Source organism: Myotis daubentonii, chromosome 6, assembly GCF_963259705.1.
Source record: "Myotis daubentonii chromosome 6, mMyoDau2.1, whole genome shotgun sequence".
Taxonomy (NCBI): domain Eukaryota; kingdom Metazoa; phylum Chordata; class Mammalia; order Chiroptera; family Vespertilionidae; genus Myotis; species Myotis daubentonii.
Genome location: NC_081845.1, coordinates 18,379,190 through 18,404,315, shown reverse-complemented (window position 1 = coordinate 18,404,315; position 25,126 = coordinate 18,379,190). Strand labels below are relative to the sequence as shown.

General features: G+C 39.7%; 2 protein-coding genes across 2 annotated transcripts; both read right to left on the bottom strand.

Moving 5' to 3' along the window:
* Window positions 1-932: 932 nt before the first annotated feature.
* C6H6orf58 (chromosome 6 C6orf58 homolog) lies at window positions 933-14,840 on the bottom strand. The gene is made up of 6 exons (XM_059700284.1): window positions 14,495-14,840; window positions 12,262-12,348; window positions 9,158-9,342; window positions 8,144-8,244; window positions 6,369-6,607; window positions 933-1,560 (listed from the first exon to the last, which is right to left on the bottom strand). The coding sequence occupies exons 1-6, from the start codon at window positions 14,793-14,795 to the stop codon at window positions 1,460-1,462; spliced, it is 1,014 nt and encodes a 337-aa protein (XP_059556267.1). The 5' UTR covers window positions 14,796-14,840; the 3' UTR covers window positions 933-1,459.
* Window positions 11,633-11,848, bottom strand: LOC132236869 (thymosin beta-4-like). The gene has a single exon (XM_059700283.1). The coding sequence runs from the start codon at window positions 11,780-11,782 to the stop codon at window positions 11,645-11,647; it is 138 nt and encodes a 45-aa protein (XP_059556266.1). The 5' UTR covers window positions 11,783-11,848; the 3' UTR covers window positions 11,633-11,644.
* Window positions 14,841-25,126: the final 10,286 nt, after the last annotated feature.

Genomic DNA, 25,126 nt, shown 5'->3' with positions numbered 1-25,126 from the left:
TGGGCAGTGCCCAAACCCCGTGATGGCCCTGCGGCTCTGTGTGTGACAGGGGGGGAGGTTTCCCTATTCGCCCTGCTCTGTTCATGACAGGGGAAGGCGCCCCAACCCCCTGATCAGCCCTGCTCTGTGCCTGATAGGGGGAGCTCCCTAACCCCCTGATCGCCCTGTGGCTCTGTGTGTGACAGGGTACGGCGTCCCAATCCCCTGATCGGCCCTGCTCTGTGTGTGATGGGGTAGAGCCATAACCTCCCCATCAGCCCTGCCCTGAATGTGAGAGTGGCGGCTCCCCAACCCCCTGATTAGCCCTGCTCTGTGGGTGATAGAAGGCGGCGCCCCAACCCCCACCCCACGGGCCCTGCTCTGTGTGTGATGGGTTAGAGCCATAACCTCCCCATCGGCCCTTCCCTGAGTGTGAGAGTGGTGGTGCCCCAACCCCCTGATCTGCCCTGCTCTGTGTGTGACAGGGGGCGGTGCCCCAACTCCCCTATTGGCCCTACTCTGTGAGTGACAGGGGGGAGCTCCTCAACCCCCTGATGGGCCCTGCTCTGTGCCTGACAGGGGGTGGCGCCACAACCTCCCCATCGACCCTGCCTTGAGTGTGACAGGGGGCAGGGCCCCAACTCCCCAATCGGCCCTACCCTGACTGTGACTGAGGGTGGCATCGCAACCTCCCTATCCGCCCTGCTCTGTGCATGACGGGGCAGCACCCCAACTCCCCAATTGGCCCTGCTCTGATCTCGACCAGGGGCTGCACCTAGGGATTGGGCCTGCCCTTTGCCACCCGGAAGCAGGCCTAAGCCAGCAGGTCATTATCTCCCTAGGGGTCCCAGACTGTGAGAGGGCACAGGCCGGGCTGAGGGCCCCACCTCCCCCCCGAGTGCACAAATTTTTGTGCACCAGTCCTCTAGTATGTTAATAACAAAAGAGCCATGTGAGTTGAATGTCTGTTTATTAATTTCTCAGTGATCTATAATAGTTTAATACAATCCTCTTTAAAGGCTAAACATATATTGATTAATTAAAAATTAAGAATTATTAATTAAACAAAATAATCATAACATTAATTTGAATTTAAAATCAGGTGTGCATATATTAGCATAACCAATGGACACAGACACTGGGGCAGTGGGGGCTTGCCTGGGGTGGGAATGGCTTGGGGGGGCGGTCAATTGGGGTAAAAGAAGACATATGTAAAACTTTAGACGATTAAAAAATAATAATAATAACTCCCACCAGAAACCATAGGAGCCTCACAAAGCCTCCTTCTTTTTATATACTAACTCTAAAAAAATAAAATAAAATAAAATTAGGTATGCATGGACAAAATTCTAACAAATCAGCATAAATAAAAAACAACAGAATCAAGAAAACTATCCTGGTTATGATCGTGTTAAATTTTGAAATTTCTATTGCCCCCAAAATTAGAAACTTTTATTGTTGATTCATTATTTTCAGAATTTTAGATTAAAGATTGAAGAACTATTTCTGAAAGCTCTAGAACTAGTTTTCTTGCACCTTCTGTCTTCATTAAAATTTTCCATACAGTCAAAGAGAATGACCCTGGCAAAGATATAAAATTTTTACATGTAAGTTTAAGCCCAATTATTGAAATGTTTTTTTAAATAAAATTATATGTGTTTTACACACAAATATTATATGTTCATTACATGATAATTGTACACATATGTTTTTAAAATTAACTGACCAGCTCTTCATGTAAAAATCAATAAGAAAAATTAAGCAACTCCATAGAAAACTGGATAAAGTGCATAAACACATTCAAAGACTATAAATTCATATAATAGTTAAGCAACATTTTCTACATAATAAACTAACACAAATTATAGAAATTGTTATTTGGTAGTGGGTTGGAGAAAAACAAGAACCTTAATTCATAGTTTTATGACAAAAATGTAAAGTCCTGAAAACTTTTTTGAGTACCAGTTGGCAATATATGGCCCATTGATTTTAATTCATTTCCTTTCTAAAAATGTATTGGTAAGATAATAAATTGTGCCCAAAAAGTATGTATAAAATGCCTTTGTTGTTATATTGTCAATAGCTTATAACATAAAATAATCTCTACAAGTATAATTTATTAAATAAAACACTACATATCCTCTAAAGAAAATAGTTTGATTAACACCTTCTGATACAGGAAAAGCTCTAAAAAAAATTTTCAGTTGAAAAAGTATAGTGCAGAGCAGTGAGTGTGATTTCATTTGTACAAACTGCACAGGTTTTATTTATTCATTTATTTGCACTGTTTGATGTATTAAAAAATCCTAGAAATTTGCACCAAAAACTATTTTAAAAAATAGGTGAAAGACTAAGAGATGTGATTGAGGAGAGATGATGAAGATTTTTATTTTCATTTCATGTGTTTATACACTTAGACTTTTAAACATTGAATATACATATACTTAGATGTACTTTTAAAAATAAGTAAAAGGTATAGCAATTAAAATGTGTTTTAAGAAAATAGTAAAATAGATTTTTTAAAATGATGATTGAAACTAAAACATATTTGAGGTTAGATCTGTTAATGTTCAAAAGGCGGCAATTTGAAAGTATCTTCCTAGACTCTGGGGAAAATTAATGTCCATTTAATTTTCATAAACATCCTTTACTCTTCTCCATGTAGTTGTAGCATATTACTTGATTGGTGTGTGAGAGCATTTGGTTTCATGTTTCTCAGTTGGCTAATCTATTAATGTCCTAAGACCTGAGAAAGCACCTTTTCTCTTCTTTGTATCTAGACTAGTGAAGAAGTTAAGCTAGTTTGAAATTTTTAGATTTGGTAACACTGAGTTATCAAGTCTTGCCTTGATACATCCAACAAGAGCAAAGTGTTAATACCACATTCCAAACTATCCTGGAGCATGGATTTCTGTACACAGGGTGATTTGTTAAGGGGAAAAAGCACAGGCTTTAAAATAATACTGCAGGATACAAACTTACTGTGTCATTCACCATCTGGGGAATTACTTAAACTTATGAAGCACCTGTTTTTTTTATCAGAGAAATATGGCACCATCACTGGAGCAAAAAACTCCAATTACGTAAAGCCCCTAAAATATTTGGGTACATTTGTTACTCTGAGTAATGCAAATAAGATTTCAAATCATATATTTAACGTATTTGTGTTTACTATGTTTTTATATCTTTCAGATTTTTTATTTTGTTTTGTTTGTTTTAAAAATATCAATTTTTTTGCCGTAACCGGTTTGGCTCAGTGGATAGAGCGTCAGCCTGCGGACTGAAAGGTCCCAGGTTCGATTCCGGTCAAGGGCATGTACCTTGGTTGCGGGCATATCCCCAGTGGGCGGTGTGCAGGAGGCAGCTGATCAGTGTTTCTGTCTCATTGATGTTTCTAACTCTCTATCTCTCTCCCTTCCTCTCTGTAAAAAATCAATAAAATATATTTTTAAAAATAAAATGAAATAAAAATATCGATTTTTTAAATTGTTTTAAGCTTGGTTCACTGCATAAGAGCATATCTGGAAACTTGGGATACTATGGTTATTCAAACATACAATTATCAATTCACTCTACTCAGAAATCCTACAGTTGAGGAAATGGAGCAGAGTGCTTCATCTATGATTAGTAAGACTGGATGGTGGGAGCTTACATAAGTCCATTAATCATAGCAGGATTTATTTTGATGTCCTTTATTTCATTCTAAATTGAAGAGCCATGTATAAGGAAAGAAAGACAGAATATGGGTTATAGATTTAAAAACATGGGCTTGAGATAGTCTGGTGGCTTCATGGTCAATAAGGACAGATCATGAGTGGAAGGATCAAAATGTGTAACATGAAGCCCTTGTTGGTTTGGCTCAGTGGATAGAGCTTCAGTCTGTGGACTGAAGGGTCCTGAGTTCAATTCCGGTCAAGGGCATATGCCCAGGTTTCAGGCTCAATCCCTAGTGAGAGGTGTGCAGGAGGCAACTGATGGATGATTCTGTCTCATCATTCATGTTTCTATCTCTTTCTCCCTCTCCCTTAATCTCTGAAATAAAAATATATATATTTTTAAATGTGTAACATGGATACCTATAGGAAAGCATGACTTTCTTTGAAAGTATCCATCTAATAAAAGAGAAAGATGGTAATTAGCGTACGTCTGCAACCCTTCCCATTGGCTAATCAGGGCGATATGCAAATTAACTGCCAGCCAAGATGGCGGCCGGCAGCCAGGCAGCTTGAAGCTAACATGAGGCTTCCTTGCTTCAGTGACGGAGGACTCCAATGTTCCCTGCCTGCCTTGCCGGCCTCTCAGCTTGCAGTTTGAAACATTGTTATAAATATAGAAGCTAAACAAAACCCTAGAAACCTGCTTTCAGCCAGCCGGGATCTCAGAGCTGGAGTTGATACAGTGTTTCGATTATAGAACCCAAACAAACCAGATACCTGCTTTCAGCAGCAGAGGCCTCAGAGCTGGAGCCAGAGCTAAAACTGGCCCAGAATAAAAAAAGAAAAGAAAAAAAAAGGAGCGGTTAGGAGCTTCAGTCACCTGCCAGCCTGAAAACAGCCCTCAGCCCCTCACCCAGACTGGCCAGGCACCCCAGTGGAGACCCCCACCCTAAAGGGTGTGTGACCAGCTGCAAACAGCCATAATCCCCTCACCCAGGCTGGCCAGGCACCCCAATGGGGACCCCCACCCTGATCCAGGACACCCTTCAGGGCAAACCAGCCGGCCCCCACCCATGCACCAGGCCTCTATCCTATATAGTAAAAGGGTAATATGCCTCCCAACACCGGGATCAGCGGAGCCGCGAGGCCTTCCAGCAACGGGACCAGCAGAGCCAAGAGGCCTCCCGGCACCGGCACTTGGATCAGCGTGACAGGGGGCAGCGCCCAAACCCCCTGATCAGCCCTGCTCTGTGCCTGGTAGGGGGAGCTCCCCAACTCCCTGATCACCCTGCAGCTCTGTGTGTGACAGGGTGCATCGCCCCAAACGCCTGATCGGCCCTGCTCTGTGTGTGACAGGGTGTGGTGCCCCAACCCCTCCCACGGGCCCTGCTTTGTGTGTGACGGGATAGAGCCATAACCTCCCCATCGGCCCTGCCCTGAGTGTGACAGTGGTGGCGCCTCAACCCCCTGATTGGCCCTGCTCTGTGTGTGACAGAGGGTGGTGCCCCAACTTCCCTATCGGCCCTACTCTGTGAGTGACGGGGGGAGCTCCTCAACCCCCTGATTGACCCTGCTCTGTGCGTGACAGGGTACGGAGCCCCAACCCCTCTGATGGGCCCTGCTCTGTGCGTGACAGGTGTTGGCACCCCAACCTCCCCATCGACCCTGCCTTGAGTGTGACAGAGGGCGGTGCCCCAACCCCCCAGTCGGCCCTACCCTGAGCGTGACTGAGGGTGGCATGGCAACCTCCCAATCAACCCTGCTCTGTGCATAACAGGGAGCGGTGCCCCAACTCCCCAATCAGCCCTGCTCTGAGCCCGACCAGGGGCTGCACCTAGGGATTGGGCCTCCCCTCTGCCACCTGGTCGTTATCTCCCGAGGGGTCCCAGACTGCGAGAGGGCATAGGCCGGGCTGAGGGACCCCTCTTCCCCCTGAGTGCACAAATTTTTGTGCACCGGGCCTCTAGTATATATGTATAAAAGCCTAATATGCAAATTGTCTCCTCAAGAGTTCAGCCAGGAGACAGGGAGTTCAATCACTCGCTATGATATGCGCTGGCCACCAGGGGTGGCGCAGAGTGAAGGAAAGCCCCGGCCAGCAGCCAGAAGGCCCTGATCAGCCCTGATTACTGGCCAGGTCTAGGGACCCTACTTGTGCACTAATTTCATGCACTGGGCCTCTAGTGTGATATAATCATTATTTGTTTCTTTACAACTCAATTTTATGTTGATTTTGTTTAAGGTATTTTTTAAAATATATTTTTATTTTTATTAATTTTTTAAAATATATTTTATTGATTTTTTACAGAGAGGAAGGGAGAGAGATAGACAGTTGGAAACATTGATGAGAGAGAAACATCGATCAGCTGCCTCCTGCACACCTCTTACTGGGGATGTGCCCGCAACCAAGGTACATGCCCTTGACCGGAATGGAACCTGAGACCTTTCAGTCTGCAGGTCGATGCTCTGTCCATTGAGCCAAACCAGTTAGGGCTATTTTTATTGATTTCAGAGAGGAAAGGAGAGGGAGAGCGAGATAGAAACATCAATAATGAGAGAGAATCATTGATCAACTGCCTCCTGCACGTCCTCTACCGGGAATCAAGGCCGCAACCTGGGCATATGCCCTTGACCGAAATTGAATCCAGGACCCTTCAGTCCACAGGCCTACACTCTATCCACTGAGCCAAACCAGCTAGGGCTTGTTTAAAATATTTTTAATAAGGCCCTTACCTGTAGCGTTATCAACTTCATGAAGAATATTTAAACCAAGCAGGACTATGTTCTGAAGTTTAGTAAAGTCACTGATGTAGGGGGCTCTGTCTCCATTGACAAGCATTCGTGGTGGCAGAGCCTTCTGGAATTCATGTGTTCTAATCAAGGTTGTCGGAAACTTGGCTGTAGCTATATATCCCACATCCACATACCAACTTTTTCCAAAATCTACTTCTGGTTTAGAATAGTCTTGCAACCTAAAAGACAAGTGATCACATGTATAATTATAATTAGTCCACTTAGAATTTCAGACTTAGTGTTTTCTAGAAAAAAATTCATCTTTTGTCAACAAACAAAGAATGTAGATCTTAATTTCAGAATGTGATGGCCTGAGTTCCTACCTTTGTGGGTGTTTTTTGTTGTTGTTTTTTTTTTAACCCTCACCCAAGGATATTTTTTTTCCATTGCTTTTTAGAGAGTGGAAGGGATGGGGAGAAACAGAGAGAAACATCGATGTGAGAGAGACACATTGATTGATTGCCTCCCACATGCGGGATCGAGCTTAAAACTGAATTACATGCCCTTGACTGGAATCAAATCCAGGACCCTTCAGTCCATGAGACTACCCTCTATCTGCTGAGTCAAACCAGCTAGGGCCTGAGTACTTACCTTTGAAAATACAAATATAGGTAGTTAAAATTTTAAATTTGTAAAGGGGCATCCAATTAGGTTTTTATATTTTATTTTGAGTTTTATCACTTTTAAAAAGATACTTTATCTTTGCATATTATATAATAACTAAATATTAGACAATTACTAATTAATACTCTTTAGAAATGGGCAGATAAAAATCAAAGATTCGAAGGCAGTGTTTTTGCTAGATTCATGCATCCTTTGTCACTATTGATTTCTGGAAGTTAGGAGACCCCCAAAATACTGAGCATCCCAGGGAAATATGTGTGTGCTTTTCTTGTCCAATTTTCTAAATACATGGGCTTTTCCTACAGGATGCAGTCTTCTGGGAAACCAAACTCGCATATATTTGGGGGACAATTATCACAGTGGTGAGGTTAAGGGTGTAGAAAATAATTTATAACTCTATAATTCATGGTTCCTGTTCTCAACAGCCATCTAAGCATGCTGAACAACTTGCAATTTTTTAACAGACTCATTCTTCTTGAAATGCTGTCTGCTCCCTGCTGTGCTACATTTTCTTTCAAGTGTGCTAACCCTGATACTGGTTTTTCACCCAAGTATGCCCCTATCTATAAATATAAAAGCCTAACATGCAAATTGTCCCCTCAGGAGTTCAATGGGGAGACTGGGAGTTCGATCGCTTGCTATGATATGCGCTGACCACCAGGGGCAGCGTGGAATGAAGGAAGGCCCCGGCCAGCAGCCTGAAGGTCCTGATCAGCCCTGATTGCTGGCCAGGTCTAGGGACCCTACCCATATACAAATTTCATGCACCGGGCCTCTAGTCATATTATATGCCTGCAATCAAAATAATGAATAAAATGTCTTTTTCTTAAATAGAGAGAAATTGGTTGTAAGTTCTATGTGTTGGTTTTTTGGTATGAGATATTTCTTCTCAAATTTGTGCCCTTTCTTCATAAAACACTTTTTGAGCCTGACCATACTAAAATATAAACACCTCATCATTCAATACCCCGATTATTAGATATGTTATTTAATAGGAAGATTGACAGTTATGTTAGAAGAATATAAAAACATAAATAAACCCCCAAATTATTTTCCATATTAAATAAAAATTATTTGGGATCCAATCTTACCTATCTTCAAATAGTTTGTAAGCATCTTCCAAGGTTGATACATGTGCAGCCCATAAGTACTTCAATAAGTCCTCAAAGCTACTAGAAGGTAACTGCAAATGCTATAGTAAAGAGGAGAAATTAATTCATATTTGAGAAAAATATAACAATTTATTTTCCTACAATTTCATCTTGTTCAAATTTACAATTTAACAATAGTCTACATCAAAGGAGAATTTTGTTTCTAAGAACTAGTTTGTGTAAGCCATCAGTGACTAACACTCTGGAAAGACTACAATAATTACCTATTATTTGTAGTAATATTGAATGCATTTATAAGAAATGAAGTACAAATATTTTCCCAGCAATCAATACTTTATTTTTATCATTTTTTCTCTGCTACCATACTTGAAATTATAACAAAAGTTTAAGATTAAGAAAAGGAAAATATTATTATAATATTTAATTTAAACTTATCTAAAATAACGAACTAAAACTGTAGAGCTAAGAAATCTATGTTTTCAGCACTGATCTTGGTCCATGTCTATGCTTCACCAATGTATTTTATATTGCTCATTGAATATTTTATTTTAATTGCCTCATAATTGTTAGTTCTACCTACATGTGGTCATTTATTAATGCAGTTTAAATAAGTTGACTGCTCTAAAAACAACTCTATAATCATATTTCTCTCAAGAGTTATCCCATGTTTGATTTAAAGGTTAATTAACCAGAATAATTTCATTCAGTGTTATATGCTGGGTGCTCTCACATTTACATATAATTTTTTTAGGGTGAGATGAGTGGATAGATTTCATGGTAATGCTTTATTGAGTCAGAGGATGTTAATGGCATGTAATGTCCTGCTGCAGTGTAATAATATTAATATAACTTGCACAAAAATTTACATTGTAATACTGAGGAAAATATTGTGTAATGCACACAAAAACTTAAACCAAAGCATTTTACCAAAAAAAAAAAAATACCTCATTTTACCACCTCTTAGGAGAATAAATTACAAATATAAAATGGAACCTGGTAGAAGACATTCCACTTTCTCATTGTCTTAGGGAAGGATGACTGACAAGTAGAAACATTAAGACAAAACTTTGTTTGATCCTTGGGTGGTGGCAAAAGTATGACTTGGTCTGATGATATCCCCATTATGTCAGAGCCAACCGCAGCAAGGAAGGGCAATGCGGAGAGAAAGTAATTCATGTCTGAAACAGCAAAATACCTATTATCACCACAAGCACTAACAAGTGTGATCAAGGATATTTTTAAGTAAATCTGTAAACCATTAAGCAAAAACTCACAGACCCAGCAATATATTAAAACATTGAAAAAAATTGAAATTCTCAGTAGGAATTATATATCTAACTTTAATATGCTTCTGTTAATATCTCTACAATCATAAATATAAGTTAAAGTAGTTGACTATAATGTTTTAAAACAAAACATCATTTTAATGGATTCGTAATATTTTCTTTTCGCAGTAAGGATATAAGGAAGATAGGTATCTACTTGTGCACAGAATAATACAACACTTTTAACTGAGGTTTTGCCATGAAATGTGACTTTTTTCTAAAATATTTTAATGTGGTTATAGTATTGATATTTTGTTTAAGCAAGTTCAATGAGCAACCATGACATTACAAAGTCCTTACATTACATTAGATCTTTAAAGTAAAAATGTTGGACCTAACCGGTTTGGCTCAGTAGATAGAGCATAGGCCTGCGGACTGAAGGGTCCCAGGTTTGATTCCGGTCAAGGGCATGTACCTTGGTTGCGGGCACATACCCAGTAGGGAGTGCACAGGAGGCAGCTGATCAATGTTTCTAACTCTCTATCCCTCTCCCTTTCTCTCTGTAAAAAATCAATAAAATATATATTTTTTAAAAATGTTGGATTAAGTGTTGACAATAGATCTTTGGATAATTAAGTTAATAATGAATTAAGTTGTTTTTCTCTCTGCACATTACCTACTTTAGCAGATTTATCTATCACAAATCATTTTATCAAGCAGGAATCTACGGTTTTAGTCAGCTACTGAATACAAAAATAATCAGAAGGCATTTTCTAATTCTTCAGTTTTATTCTGTGTTTTGCAATTAGTTTACACACAATTAGTTTGCACACAATTTCTTAAAGATATTTCTCAATAATTAGAAACAAGATCTCACTAAAGTTCACTTTTCTGGAGTGACACACATCATATAAACCTTTACATATTTTTTCAAAAATGACATGGATTGGTTCTTCTCAAAGACCCACATAGAATCAAGGCCACAGGTCTAGAATCAAGTCCCTGCCCCACCTTGCCTCCCTGTCCTCTCACCCTCCTACCCCCTCATCCACGCCAACCAATACATGGCTTCTATTGCATCTTTAAAATATCACATTAAGCCTGAGGAATCATTCGAATCTTACTATTGCTGTAGCTGGAATACTAAGATCTTGCTCATCAGCCTGCTGAACTGGTCCTTTTTCAGAAACATAGACACTATCCAACATGTTTCTGATATCCTTGTTTTTAACTGTTGTGGCTTGCTGAATCAAAGCAGCTGAATTTGATTAAAGTTCAATGTTGTTTCCTTGAAGGATTAACTCATCTTTCTGGGCTTGAGATACTGAACAAGACACGCCTGGACTCATCTGAACCCTGCAAATGTCCTTTTCATCCAAGAAATTTCTGATTTCAACAAGGGAACTATTATGAATTAACGGTGTTCATGGGGGAAGTGAGCATACACAGACCTCGCCTTGTAACGGAAGCCCAGCGGTACACCCTTGATCACGTTCTGTACATGGCCGCAGCCTGCTGCTTTCTATTTCCACACCGTTTGTCAACCCGGAGCCGCTTCTTTTTCTTTCCAAGGAGACTGAGTTCTATCTACAGTGATGTGATTGGAGGGCCTTTATAAAAATAACTGTGCTTTCTTTCAGAGTGATGTCGACAGTTTTTGGAATACCGACAGTCTGATTACTGACAATGGTCTTCATCCTCTCAGTAGATGTGGCAAACGAGCTAGATCAAGATTTTTTTGTTTTGTTTTGTTTTTTTCAGATTTACGTAGTTGTTTGAAGTATCAGCCTGCTATAGTGGGTGTGGGACAGCATTCACAAATGGATATGTATGATGAAAAATTTTCTGCATCACCAGTGGGAATCAGTATAGGCTTTACAGCCAACTATATTATAATATCTAAATCTGATTAAACTGCATTTTACAGCCCGGAGGACCCCTTGGACCAGCTTGGTTTTAACTCTAGATTTCACCCTCGTCCCACCCAGCTCCTTCCTTCACCAACATACAAGTTGCCCCCTTTCCCGCCAGCCAGCCAGGCAGATGGGAGCGGCAGGTGCGGCCTTCGTTGTCAGTAGTTCTGATGTGAAAAGGGGCAGCACAGTCACTTAAACTGATCCCACCTCTTTGCATCTTACAAAGTTAAACGGCTGAAAGAAGAAGAAGAAGAAGGCAATGCTGGTGGCATGTGCAGTGTATACTGGCGGCGCGTGCCTCATGACGACTCGCCTGCTTGCTTCTCCTGTTCAATCGTTTCTTTTGAAGGCAGTGGATTTTTCTCTTGCTTTTCTGTCTTCTTCAGTTTCGACTTATGGAATTTCTCAATCTCAGCCATATCGGGTTTGTCAGACATGGTTGCAGAGGAAGCCGAGCGAGGTGCGCGAACGAGAGACGTCGATCTGCTCAGGGACGGCCGCCGAGTCAATGAATCTCTATTTACGGATTTTAAGGCTACACACTTGCTCTGAGCAAAATAAGAAAGGGGATCATTTTCTTGTCCTCTCATTTCCCTGTCACTAGCAGGACCTCCCACCTAACTGCCAGTTCTGGTCTGTCAGGCCATCGTCCTTTGAAGTTCCTTGTTTCAGCCCTTCTGTGAAAAACAGAATATGTCCTAAGGAATCATAACTTGTGGCTGTTACATCCTAGAATGTGGCATACAGGCCACAGGATACATGATGAAGTAGATTTATTTTAACAAAGAAATAGTAATGTTTTTGTTTTGTCTCTGTCCCTAGAATGTTATGTTGAATACGGGGTTGTTGTTTTTGTGGGGAGTTTTTCGGGGAGGGGCGGGGACTATTATCTATTTTGCTATTTAAATGAACTTACCAGCCCACCAACTGTCCTCAGAGATGCACAAACGATCTCCAGAATCATAGCCACAGTCTGTCCTCTGGCTGGGATCCGCTAATCTGCCTAGCAGAGAGGAGATACACAAATTATGTATTAGGCACATTTTGAAACTGTCACTGAATTAGGTGCGCTGTTTTTTTTTTTGTTTTTTTTTTGGTAAAGATACACATTTACCTTTTTAATTAATTATTTTTGTTTTTCAATTACAGTTGATAGTAGTATATTAGCTTCCAGTGTATAATATAGTGGTTATACATTTATATAACTTAAGAAGTGATCCCCCCTGTAAGTCTAGTATCCAGCTGACACTGTACATAGTTATTACAACATTACTGACTACATGTTCCCTATGCTGTAATTTACTTCCCAGTGACTATCTTATAACTGCCCATTTGTACTTCTTTTTTTGTTGGTAATCCTCACCCAAGGATATTTTTCCATCAATATTTTTTTTAGAGTAAAAGGAAGGTGGGGAGAGAGAGAGAGATCGATGTGAGAGAGACACATCGATAGGTTGCCTTCTGCACATGCCCCAACCTGGGCCAGAGATTGAACCTGCAACCCAGGTACATGCCCCTGACCATCAACCTAACCTGAGACCCTTTGATGTTTGGGCTAATATTCTAACCACTGAGCACCACCTGCCAGGGCCAATTTGTATTTCTTAATCCCTTCACTCCCTATACCAATCCCCCAAACACCCTCCCAACTGGCAGCCATCTGACTGTTTAAACATGTATCTTCTGATGACTAGTATTCCTCTTTCTATCACTCTTTATCCTTCATTTCTCTTCTCTGAACCGATTTTTTTTATTACTACAATTTTGTACTTTTGAATTACCTGTCTTGAATATTATTTACTTTTGTAATTATTCTCTCTTCTAGTTCCTTCTCTTCTTCCCTTCAAAATGAGGGCGGTAATAGGCACACAGATTAAAAGAGACCTACAGGCAAACCAAATCCCTGCTGTCATTTATTCAGTTCACCTTTGCTAAATAACTTCCCACTTATGCCTTAGTTATAAAATGGGAATAATAACATTACTAATTATTACTAATGACTCCACTCTCTTTCCAGTTTTGCACTTTTAGCTTTTATACAGAAGTTATTATGTATTTGTTCTCTGTTTAATTTTTGCTATATTTCCTGTTCCAATGGTGTTGTAATGTCTTTGATGGCATGGAAGGTGTCTCAGATATTATCTCCACACGCACATTCCACTTCGCTCTTAGAAAATGCTGGGCACATATAAGCTTGTCACTAGGTGAGTTTAGTCAGGCTTGGTCCTAAGGTGTGAATGTGATGCAAGAGCAAGAAAGGCATTAATATACCAGCCCATGCAGCCTCCTACTACCACGGCTTGCAGTCCCCTGAGACTGGCATGCCTCCCATGGTGAACTCTATGTTCATGATTTCTCCTGGACCATGGTCTTTTTGATGCTAAGGGAAAGCCAGATAAATAGAAGTAGATTTGAGTCTCAAGATATACCTTGGCTAAGATGGGTGGCTTGCCAACCTCAGTAGCTCCTGCATGTGACCCGCATGCCACAGATAAACTATTATTTCCCTATATTTTTTTCCCATAAGAACTGAACTAATTTCCTTACTGGTAGTGTTATCAGTATGGAGTGGGCAAGAGGCACCACTGTTTTTCATGAGCTCTTCTGTCAGCCAAAACAAAAATATTCTTTAATTTATGAATCTTTCGCACAAACATATCTTCTAAGTGAACACTGAATGTACTTTATTTTCAAATGGAATAAATAATTTGCAGAAAAACATCTCTTATGCACAAGGTGCCACTATTTGCCATCATCCCCAAAGGTAACATAATTAGAACTCTAAGGAATTCAAATTAATTTGATACCACCTTTGTTTTTAAAGCTCATCTCACTGTTTAGAATGGAGTCTGGCACCTAGTAGAAGTTCAATAAATACTTTCAGAATGCTCAATAGATTAGAAATGAAGTCTTTTTGTGTTTGGCAGCTACACTATTGCAGTTTCTACTAAAAATGGGCAACACATGAAAGAAGGACTTATGGAGGAGGAGGAGAAGGGGGAAAAATAGTGGCTATGTGGGGGAAGGAGGGAAAATAAAATAATCCATTCGAAAAACATCATATGACATAAATAGAGTCTCATTTCCCAATTACTATGTGGTTATATTGGTAGATCATTAGATTGAAAACAAGAGTCATTCATTCTTACCTGTAGTATATTGCCAGCCATGCTGTAGAGGCAGTCCCCATAATATATTTTGTTCATTTTCTGGTGCAAATTTTTCAAAATAATTGGCTGTCTGGCTCAGTAGAATTTTATACATCCCCAATCTCTCAGGATATACCCAGGGATTAATAACGTACTTTCCATTTTTCACCCCGTAGTCACTGAACTGACCAGGACTCTCCTTCCATAAGGGAGGATACAGATCTGAGAGATTGGATGCTTCTGCTAATGAAACAGAAAAGCAGCCAATTAGTAAGCAGGCCCAAAGAGAAGGGAAAGCCATTATGCCAAAGCAGGGGGTTGAGACTGTGGCAGGCCTTTTATTGGCAAATGGAGGAAGAAGTCATGGTATTCATTGGCTTACATGCTAATACAGAAACACTGTTCTTTTCACTGTGGACAATACAGTATAAATAAGAGTGCCTTTCCAATGAAAATAGGATACCTCACTTGTTAAATAATGCTAATAATGTAGTTTGTGGTTTACATAACATTGTTTTAAAGCTATTGAAAATTTTAATCTTGATTGAGTAAATATTTTAAACACTTTTAGAAAACGGCTATCATATTTTTATTTTTATGCCTCTTACTTTAAGTACACCCAGTCACATATATATCTACCTTATTCATTTAGATTTAAAGATATGGGCATTTACTTTGCAGAAAAGAATTTACATAGCAGGCCTGCAGCTGCTATAATTAAAAAAAACCAACTGCTTGGTCCTTGGCTAGCATTTGTGTCCTTGGCTCTCAAAGTTCCTAATTGACTGTTAAGTGACAAAGGTGACTGTGAAGCTGCACCCATTTGCAGCTAAAGTTCAGGATCTGGAAAAGGGGCTGATGCACAGATGAATGCACTAGACAAGAAATATGAATTTAGAAGTCATGGGGGCCAGGCAAAAACCTTTCTCTAGTGGAGAGGCTCCCCAAAGCCCTGGCCCTGTTAGCTTTTATTCAATTTTAAAATACACATCTTGCCCTCAGTTAGGCAGGCAATCCGGTAGCAGACAGACTATCTTAAAGGTCAGTAAATATTAGTAGAAATTTACTTTTAAACAGCATTCTTTTTGGCTAGTGCTCATTTGCATATGTGTGCAAATTTTACTTTGGACTTTACTGGAATCAAATGGTCATAAAATATTGGCTTCTCATATAAATGAGTTTATATGAGACCTTGATGACTTTATGAAAAGCTAACGAAGTATTCAGCAACCTTGTCCTGCCAAGCTTAGAGGTTGAAACTATAACATTTAAAATATATGAATATAAATAGAACACAGTTATTAATTTTTATTTGATAAAGCTTCCCACGTGATGGCATGGGAAAACACTTCACAAACATTTGGTTAAACTGTAAAATGTTTGCACCTGGCTATAAAGCAAGTTGGGTTCCTGGGCTCAAGAAACTCCAAGGAGGCTAGTCGCTAGGGAAAGGAAGCTGGGCGTTGCTATGCAACGTCATTACCGGCATCCACAGAGACCTTTTCAAGGCTGGGCTGGGCTGTGGGCTGCATTTTTGTGCCATGGGGTCTTGGTGGCATTGGTTGCGATTTGGTGAGGTGTTGCTCTGGGGTGGTGGCAGGGCCTGTGTCCCACTTGGGGGAAGCTAAGTATTGGTTTGTTGGCACCAGGTCTGTCATGCTGTTTATTTTTAAATGGCCAGTGTGCATCACGGCAGCTCCTGCATTGAGCGTTTGCCCCCCCCCCCCCAGTGGTCAGTGCATGTCATAGCTACTAGTCAGACGGACGGACACTTAGCCTTTTATATATATAGATAGGCACCTGAATCAACAGGAAAGATGTTATTGTCCCTGAGTTGGAGGGAGGGGGCTGCCCCCTTCTTGGTTCTTGTCAGTCTCATAATAAAGAGTTAAAATGAGTGACACCAGACAGTGGCATTGGAATGAAGTGAATTCATTAAAGAAGTAAATTTATTAAAGAAGCAAGGCAAGAAAATCTGTCAAAATGCATCTGGCTTAGGAAGCACAGAAGGGCATCTCAGCAAATCTGAGAATGAGCCTGGTGGGGGTTGGAGGAGTTTTATACTTTTTGTCTGTAGGTTTCAAAATTTGTCTGCTGAATATCTTGGTACAGATTAACTCTCAAGGCCTTCCTTTTACTTTGTTATGGCTGTCCTAGAACTTATGAGAAGCACCTGGTGATGTTATCTTGAGAAGCCCCAAGACTACTGACTTCTCTGTTCAAGGAGTGAGATACAAACTTTCCTTCCCTTCCTCCCCTAAAACAGCTGACTTCTTTGTTTAATGGGTAAGATAAACTCTCTCTTCTTTCCTCCCCACTCCTGTTTCAGCAGTTCCGGGGTGGTTTAAGCCGTGTATCCGCTGGTTAGGGAGGAGGGACATTAACCATTTGCTCTCAGGCATCCTTGATTGGGGAAGGTAAGGGCTTGTTATTTACAATCTGCCTGTAAACTGTCCGAACTGTTTGGCCTCCTTCAATTTCCTTGTCTCAGTTTCCACTTGCTTAGGAATTTTCCTAGCTTCTTACTATCCTGCCACAATAATTTCTATCCTGTTGCTGAAATTACATATATGATCTTGTTCACTGACAACTTTTTCCATTAGAGTCTTTAACATATTAATCTAGATTAGCAATTTTCAACTGTTTTCATCTCGTGGCACACATAAACTAATTACTAAAATTCTGCAGCACACTAAAAATAGATTTTTTTTGGCCTATCTGATAAAAAAAAAAATGTAGGTATAATTTTGACTCATTCACACTGGATGGCTATTGCTGTGTTGGCTGTTGTCATTTTTTAATTTGACAATCTAAGGGAAAAGAAGTCAGTGCCCCTGACTAAATAGTCAGGTATTGCATGTTTTAAAAATTCTTGCAGCACACTGGTTGAAAATCGCTGATCTGGATGTTTAAATTCTATTTGAGATGGTTTCAACACCTGAAGCATCTCTGAGTCTGATGCTAATTTCTTTGCAGCTTGGAAGTACATTAATTTCCTTGACTTTTTATATGGCCCAACATTTTTGGAACATGCAACATATTTAGATATAAATAAATATTTACCCACCATTTTACAAAGACAGATTATACTGGATTCTGAGCTAGAAATGTAGGTTAACTCAGGCATACCTTTCCTTCTGTTAGGCCTTTGGGTAGATGGTGGAGTGGAGGGAGGGGGAGCTGCGAGTCTAGTTGAGCAGGATGTGATATTTGTTTTGTTGTTATAGTTATGCTTCGTGAACCACAGGTTTCAAATGTTTCTAGTGGCAGTTTGTGTTCTATATTGGGGGTTGGTTTGCCAGAGGATTTCTAGTAAAACTATCTGCTCTACCTTCAGCTCTGGATTTTCCCTCTCTGCTGTGCTGTTCTTCAAGGGGAGTCAGCCTCATTAGCTCTCCCTGCATATTTCACACTTACTTTTGCTTGACACCTATTGGCCTTGTGGGATTGGGAGTCGGGAGTTATTCTTTGATGTTAGGACTAAGCCTCCATGTTTGGCAGGCACTGGCTGGGGGATGAGGCCTGCACAAGTGCTGTTTGCCCACCTCTTGCTCTAGTTCTGGGCTTCCTGGCATTTTTCTTATTCCTTCCCCATGGCCAGAAGATTTGCATGTTACCTTCTCTCAGCTGCCATGGATTGTCACCTGTCTCCTAATGTGACCGTGTGTTGTCCTGTTATTCCCTCACACACAGATTAGGGCTTTTGTTCCATAAGGGAGTAAGAGGGGAGGGTCCAGGAGGAGTTTTGTGTTCCTCCTCCACACCTGCTATTCCCCCTCCCTGCTTGCATCATGGGAGAATCTTTCTCAAGACTGTCTCTCATTTTCTCTGCAAGAAATTATATATATATTTCCCCCCAAAAAACAACAACACTATGTATATTTTACTGATAAAGTATATGTCAGATGAAAGGAAAAAGGACACTGAAAGGTGACTCGCAGGGTTCTGGCTTGGTCTGAGACACACATGGGTACAATTCAAGACCACTACACATCCTGTGGTAGTGAAAACATCTCACTCTTTCCAGACTCAGCCTTAAATGGCTGCCACCTCTTCCTTTCTTCTTGAATGTATGTCTTTTAGCAGCTTCAGTGTTTTCATGCCCTGAGATAACTTTAATTGCAATAGCTCAGAATTCAATGGAACTTATCTTTGTACAAAGATAAATAAATATTCATCATTCCTTTTTTTTTCCTTTTAATCCTCACTGGAGGATATTTTTCCATTGATTTTTTTTTTTTTTAAGAGAGGATAGAAGAGAGAGAGAAAGACAGAAACATCGATGTGAGAGAAAGAGAGACACATTGATTGTCTGCCTCCTGCATGTGCCCCTACTAAGGCCCAGGCCGGGGAGGAGCCTGCAACTGGGTACATGGCTTTGACAGGAATTGAGTACAGGACCCTTCGGTCCGCAGGCCAATGCTAGCCACTGAGCCAAACCAGCCAGGGCTCAATCATTCCTTTTTGATAAATTGCCAGGAGGGGTCAATGGTAGAAAACGGAGGGACATATGTAACACTTTACAATAAAGATAATTTTTTAAAAATACTCATATATATAATACTTATATATATAATCCTTATAAAAATACTTATATATATAATCCTCATTAAATCTAGTTGCTTGAGGACTTTGAAAAAAGAGAGTCCAGCAGTGCTGACATAATCACTGCTGTTAGATTGGTATTAGATATCTGACAATGTGTCAGGAACAGGATCTGCAGGTCTGACGCAGCTCTTGATAGGCAGTATTTTTAAGAAACTTCTTTTGGTGCCCTCTATTTATTCATCAGCATATGTTTATGTCTAAGCCATCTCTCTTCAAATGAACTTCCATGACTATTTTCCCACTAAAAAATCATATTTTTTAGGGTCAGCAATTCAACTATTATACATATTCACAATACAATCTACTCAATTTTTCCACTGTTTTTGAGGACAAGCATCATCATTAAAACTATCTTCATAAGTATGTATATTAACATAAACATCATGTCAGAAATTTTTCTATCAGTCAAATTCAAAACAAGAACATGATTGTAATCCCTTTTATTATTATTGAGCTATATTTGTCTGTGATGTTATATTAGTTTCAGATGTATAACATGATTCAAGATTTGTATATGTTATGAAATGATCACAACAATAAATCAATTATTCATATAATCACATCATCTTTATCCACTCATCTATCTTTAGTTTTTTATATTTATACTAGAGACCCAGTACATGAAAATTCATGCACTCGGGGGGGGTCCCTCAGCCCAACCTGTGCCCTCTCAAAGTCCAGGACCCATCAGGGGATGTCCACTTGCCAGCTTAGGCCTGCTTCCCAGGGGATCAGGCCTAAGCTGGCAGTCAGACATCTCTCTGACAGCCTGGGAGCTCTTGGGGGGCTGTCGGACTAATGGCCTAGGCCAGCTTTCCCTGGGGAGCCATTAGTCAGACATCCTTAGCACTGCCACGGATGTGGAAGAGGCTCCCGCTACCACCGCTGTGCTGGCCAGCCATGAGCCAGCTCTGGCTGAGTAGCACTCCCCCTGTGGAAGCCCACTGACCACCAGAGGGCAGCTCCTGCATTGAGGTCTGCCCCCTGGTGGTCAGTGCACATCATATCAACCAGTTGTTCCTGGTTGTTCTGCTGTTAGGGTCAATTTGCATATTACCCTTTTATTATATAGGATTAATCAATCAAACCAAGGTCACAATAGCAAAGCTGCCTGGGTGAATCAGTCTTCTCATCTATATTATGTTCTTGAGATAATGCAATAAACAGGAAAGAGACCTAATCCAGCCTAAGTGTCAGAGAAGACTTCTTTGCAGAATATTCAAGGATCAGCACTTTAACCAAGCAAATTAGGAAGAGAACATTCTAAACAGGAATTCTGAAAACTGCAAAACTCTCAGATTTTAAAGACTGAGACTCACCTAAAATGTACTAGTTTTTCACCAAAAAAAAAAATAACTATAAGCTATTTGGAAAGGAGAGGTAAGAATTATGAGTGAGTCTGTTTGGGACCATCCCACAGAACCATGATTTCAAAGTCATTTTCCTTAGAATTTCAAGACTTTTAATCAAGCATCTTTACCTCCAATGTTTTCTATTTATTTTGTGCTAGTTTGTGTTTTAATCTTTCAAAAAGTTTATCCATATTTTCTGTTTTCAAATGTGTTGGCACAAAGTTTCTCATGTTATTCTTTTAAGTGTTGGGATGCAGCCATACCCCCTCTCATATTCCTGACCTTGGTAATTTGTGTCCTACTCTTTTTTTCTTCATCAATCAGAGAATTTATAAATTTTATTGACATTTGTGAAATGTATTGTTTTATTTGATTTTCTCTATTGTTCATCCTACAGTGACCCTTTGAAGACACAAGGCACCTTACCTCTTCCTTGGCTCAGTATATCATATATATCCCATTATAACTTTCTGTCCCTGAACATCTCATGTAAGTGGGGGTCTCTGACCCTCTCATGTACGTGGGGTTCCCATGCCTATATAAATGTTAAATTTGTTTTTTTCTCTTGTTAATCACTCTCATGTAACTTTAATTATTAGACTAGCCTTGAGAATCTTGAGGATAGAGGAGTTTCTTCCTCCCCACAATGGCAATAGAACATTAGATATTATTTTCTTCTGTCACAGAGAGTATTTTCATAAGAAGACTTACACAGCACATCAGTTGGGACAACGTAGTCTCATTTAGCCACGTCCCTCTAATCCAGTGTTTCTCAACCTTCCTAATGCCGCAACCCTTTAATACAGTTCCTCATGTTGTGGTGACCCCCAATTTCATTGTTACAAATTGAACATAATTAAAGCATAGTGATTAATCACAAAAACAATATGTAATTATATATGTGTTTTCCAATGGTCTTAGGCGACCCCTGAGAAAGGGTCGTTCGACCCCCAAAGGGGTCGCGACCCACAGGTTGAGAACCGCTGCTCTAATCAGCCTGCACAGACCAAGATTTTACCTAAACATGTGTACTTGCCCCAGAGGAAATGAGTGGCAGTGTTCAAATGCTGCCACCATGTGGCAGAAGAGAATGGGCACTGGTCCCTGCTAAAAGAGAGGACAAATGCGAAGAGGCCAACGTAATTGTACATTTGGGGGAAGTTTCCCATCCTCGTAACTAAAACACCTAATCATTAAATAATTACTAGTGGTTTGGGTTTGTTCATCTCTAAGGACTATTAAAACAAATAATGACTTTTATATGCAAAGTTATTTCCTTTAACAATTTGCTAATTAGGCTATTTGGGGGAAAATGTAAAGAATAAAAATACTATTTAGAAAGTAGCAAAGTAAGCCAGCCAGATAAAGATAAGGATCACATGATCTCACTCATATGTAGAATCTAATGAACAAAATAAACTGATGAATGAAATAGATCCAGAGACATAGAAGCATGGAACAGACTGATGAACTTCAGAGGGAATGCGGGAGTGGGGAGGTGGGGGAAGAGAAATTAACTGGGAACTTATGTGCATATATGCATAGCCGATTGACATAGACAATAGTGTGAGGGGTGGGTGCAGGGAGGAGGGGATCAATGGGAAAACAACAACAAAAAACACAAAGGGAACTTCTGTAATACTTTCAACAATAAAGATAAATTTTTTAAAATTAGAAAATATGTAATTAAATGTTTGATAATCTAATCCTCATTAACTTCTTTTCTTATTTATTTATTCATTCATTCATTCATTTAAGCCAAAGGTCCTAATGATGATAAACCAACAATTTAAGAATTGAGTTGCAAAATTTGGATAGAAATTCTTGTATTCTTTCAGATACATACTTAGGTTTCTTTTACCAACATGGAATTGTATTAAGCAGTTTTCAACTTATATTTGTTTAGTGTAATTTAATAATGTATATTTATCAGAGATATTTATAAATTTTAAGAAATGCCTGTACTTATAGACTTACTTTGTTCTTTCTAAGGTTGCTATAATACTACATTTAAGTACATATTGCCAGCCTCATAGCATAGTGTCATTGTGTGCCACTCACAGAAGTTTGCTGGCTAGGAAACAACACAGAAATCAGTGAGAGCAATAAGTTACTGTTGTCATTTAGTGGCTTGCCACTACAAGCAGCAGACCCTAAAAACATGGACTCAAGAGGCCCTGTACTGAACACTTCAGACCCTTTGTTGATCCAAACCAGTGATTCTCAAGTAGGGGCAATTTTGCCAACCAGGATACAACTAGCAATGTGTGGAATCATCTTTGATTGTCATACTCAGAAGAGAGGGTACTACTAACATCTAGCGGGCAGAGCCAAGGGATGCTGCTAAGCATCCTACAATGCACATGACAGTCCCCCCAATAAAGAACCATGTGGCCTGAAATGTCCATCGTGCCAAGGTTGAGAACCTGATCTAGATGAAGGAAAGCCAACAGGTTCACTCAACAGAATGTCTTATTAAACAAATGTCAAAGACCCTCCATTATGGAAATGAACACTCAGGGGGGTTTTATGCTTGCTCAGATGTAAGAAACTTACTAGCCCATTGAAGAAACTCCCCTGAGGGCCCTCTGAAATAAAGAAACCTTTCTATGACAGAAAAGGAAACTTTATTGTGGTTTAGACTAATTGAAGGATTGAATCTTGGACCCTGCAAAGTGTACTAGTAGAAATAGTATAGAAACCTTTACTTAATTTGTTAAAACACATCCTATTTTTTCATTGGTCATGAAGGGATCTCCAGTAATGACCTAATATGTCACTGGGTTCCAATATGCTTGAGTTTTTAGTTGTTGATCATCTTTGGCTAATGCATCAAAATTACATATTTGTTCATCAACAGAGTGACCAACCCCAGTGAGACAACTTGCCAGCAGGAGGAACACAACTGCCATCTTTGGGGGGAAATTCCATCAGCCTGAGAAGTTACTAAGTTGGAAAATCGTACCAACCATGGCCTGTGTCATTGAAGACTAAGTTTTGAAACTTTTTAGAATTTTAAGATGTTGAGTTACTTCAATTTGAAGCTATAGAAGAGAGAGCTAACATTTCAGATTATTTTTTTAATTACCGTAGTTATAGATGAGCTTCAGTACTATTGAGAGCATGGACGGCATATAAATGCCCAAGCTGTTTAGGGCAGAGGTATGTCAAAGCAAATATTCCGCCCCTGAAAAATAGCATAGGCCCTTGATATTATCACATCTTTAACATAGAGTCACAATAAAAAGTGCATGTGAGATTATAGCATAGAGAATAAAAGAAGACTATGGCTAGATTTACAATTAGTTTGACAGATCAGCCCAATTTGACCTTAGAAATCATGAAACTGAATCATGGAAATCAGGGAACTAGTTGAGTAAAATAAACAAAAACAAAAACAGGAGAGAGTCTGAGCATGGGGTTCTGAGAGAAAGAACAGGCTAGTTTATGAACCAAAGTGCTGTTTTCCATTGAAGGAATAAAATGAAACCATAATGTGTCTCAAGATATTTGGATACAAGAATGAATGTGGGTGCAGTGGTTATAGCTTAGAGGCAGCATTCAAATTCATATTGAATTTTGTATTAAATTTAAAAGCATATAAACAACTGAAAAAAGAGCCTCTTGGTGCTATGTGGTATCCCTTTGCTGCAAGAAGCTAATTTTTTAAATCAAAAATTATAGAATTTTTTTTTATGTCCCTATCATACACAGGGGCAAATTTTCTACATGTCAAAACAAAAATCAATCATAAGCTTTTATAGATAAAATCTATCTTCCTCATTTCTCAACCTCCCATGATTTCCAATGAATGAAACAGAATACCATCCTGCCAAACACATGACATTTCACTGTGAAGACACAAAGAGACCCAGTACTGTAAAATATAGATCAAAGTAGTAATCTTTTGATTTATGCACAAACTTACAGTGGCCCTACTCAAAAAATACTTGTTATCCACAGAGAATAATACAGAGTTGTTTTTTTCTTATTATGCAGTATTTATCTAAAATTCAACCTTGTTCCTTAATAAGGTTCTTGGCCAACATTAAAATAAAGTAAAAGAATTCATGGAATAATTTGAATAAAAAAAACACTCTTTCAATACATGTGCTTAGTTTTCACTTCTTTTGGAAAGTGACAACTTATTCATATTATTTTCACTTTGAAGCCACTTTTCTTAACCCAATATTAATTAACTTAAGCAGGATAACAATTTTAAGGGCACTACCAACCCCTCTCTTTGCATTATCCTACAGGGTCCTGGGGAGAGAGGCCTGCTCTTTTTGTTTCATCTGGTTTCCCTCATAAACCAACTCAGCAAAGGCTGGGGTCCTGCCAGCATGAGCGATGTCCCAGTCAACCTCTCCTTTTATTATAATTTTTTAACCTCTCCTTTTAAGGATTGGCCTCAGGTAGAGTCATGGAAGTATTTGTGCTTTTAAACCTTCAGCTCAGTTGAGAGGCAAAGCCAGGCACCAACAGCTCCACTCCACTAGAGCTTCGAGGAGGACTCTGTCATTGTGGTGAAGGTAGCAGATGTACCTTAGCCCTTCGACACACCTGCTTAGATCCTTTCTAGCCACACCTGAGCCGACTTGTCTCTTAGTGTCACTAAATAATTTGCAAAACTATTGACAAAAGCAGGCTAAGTTATGTCATGCCATGAAGA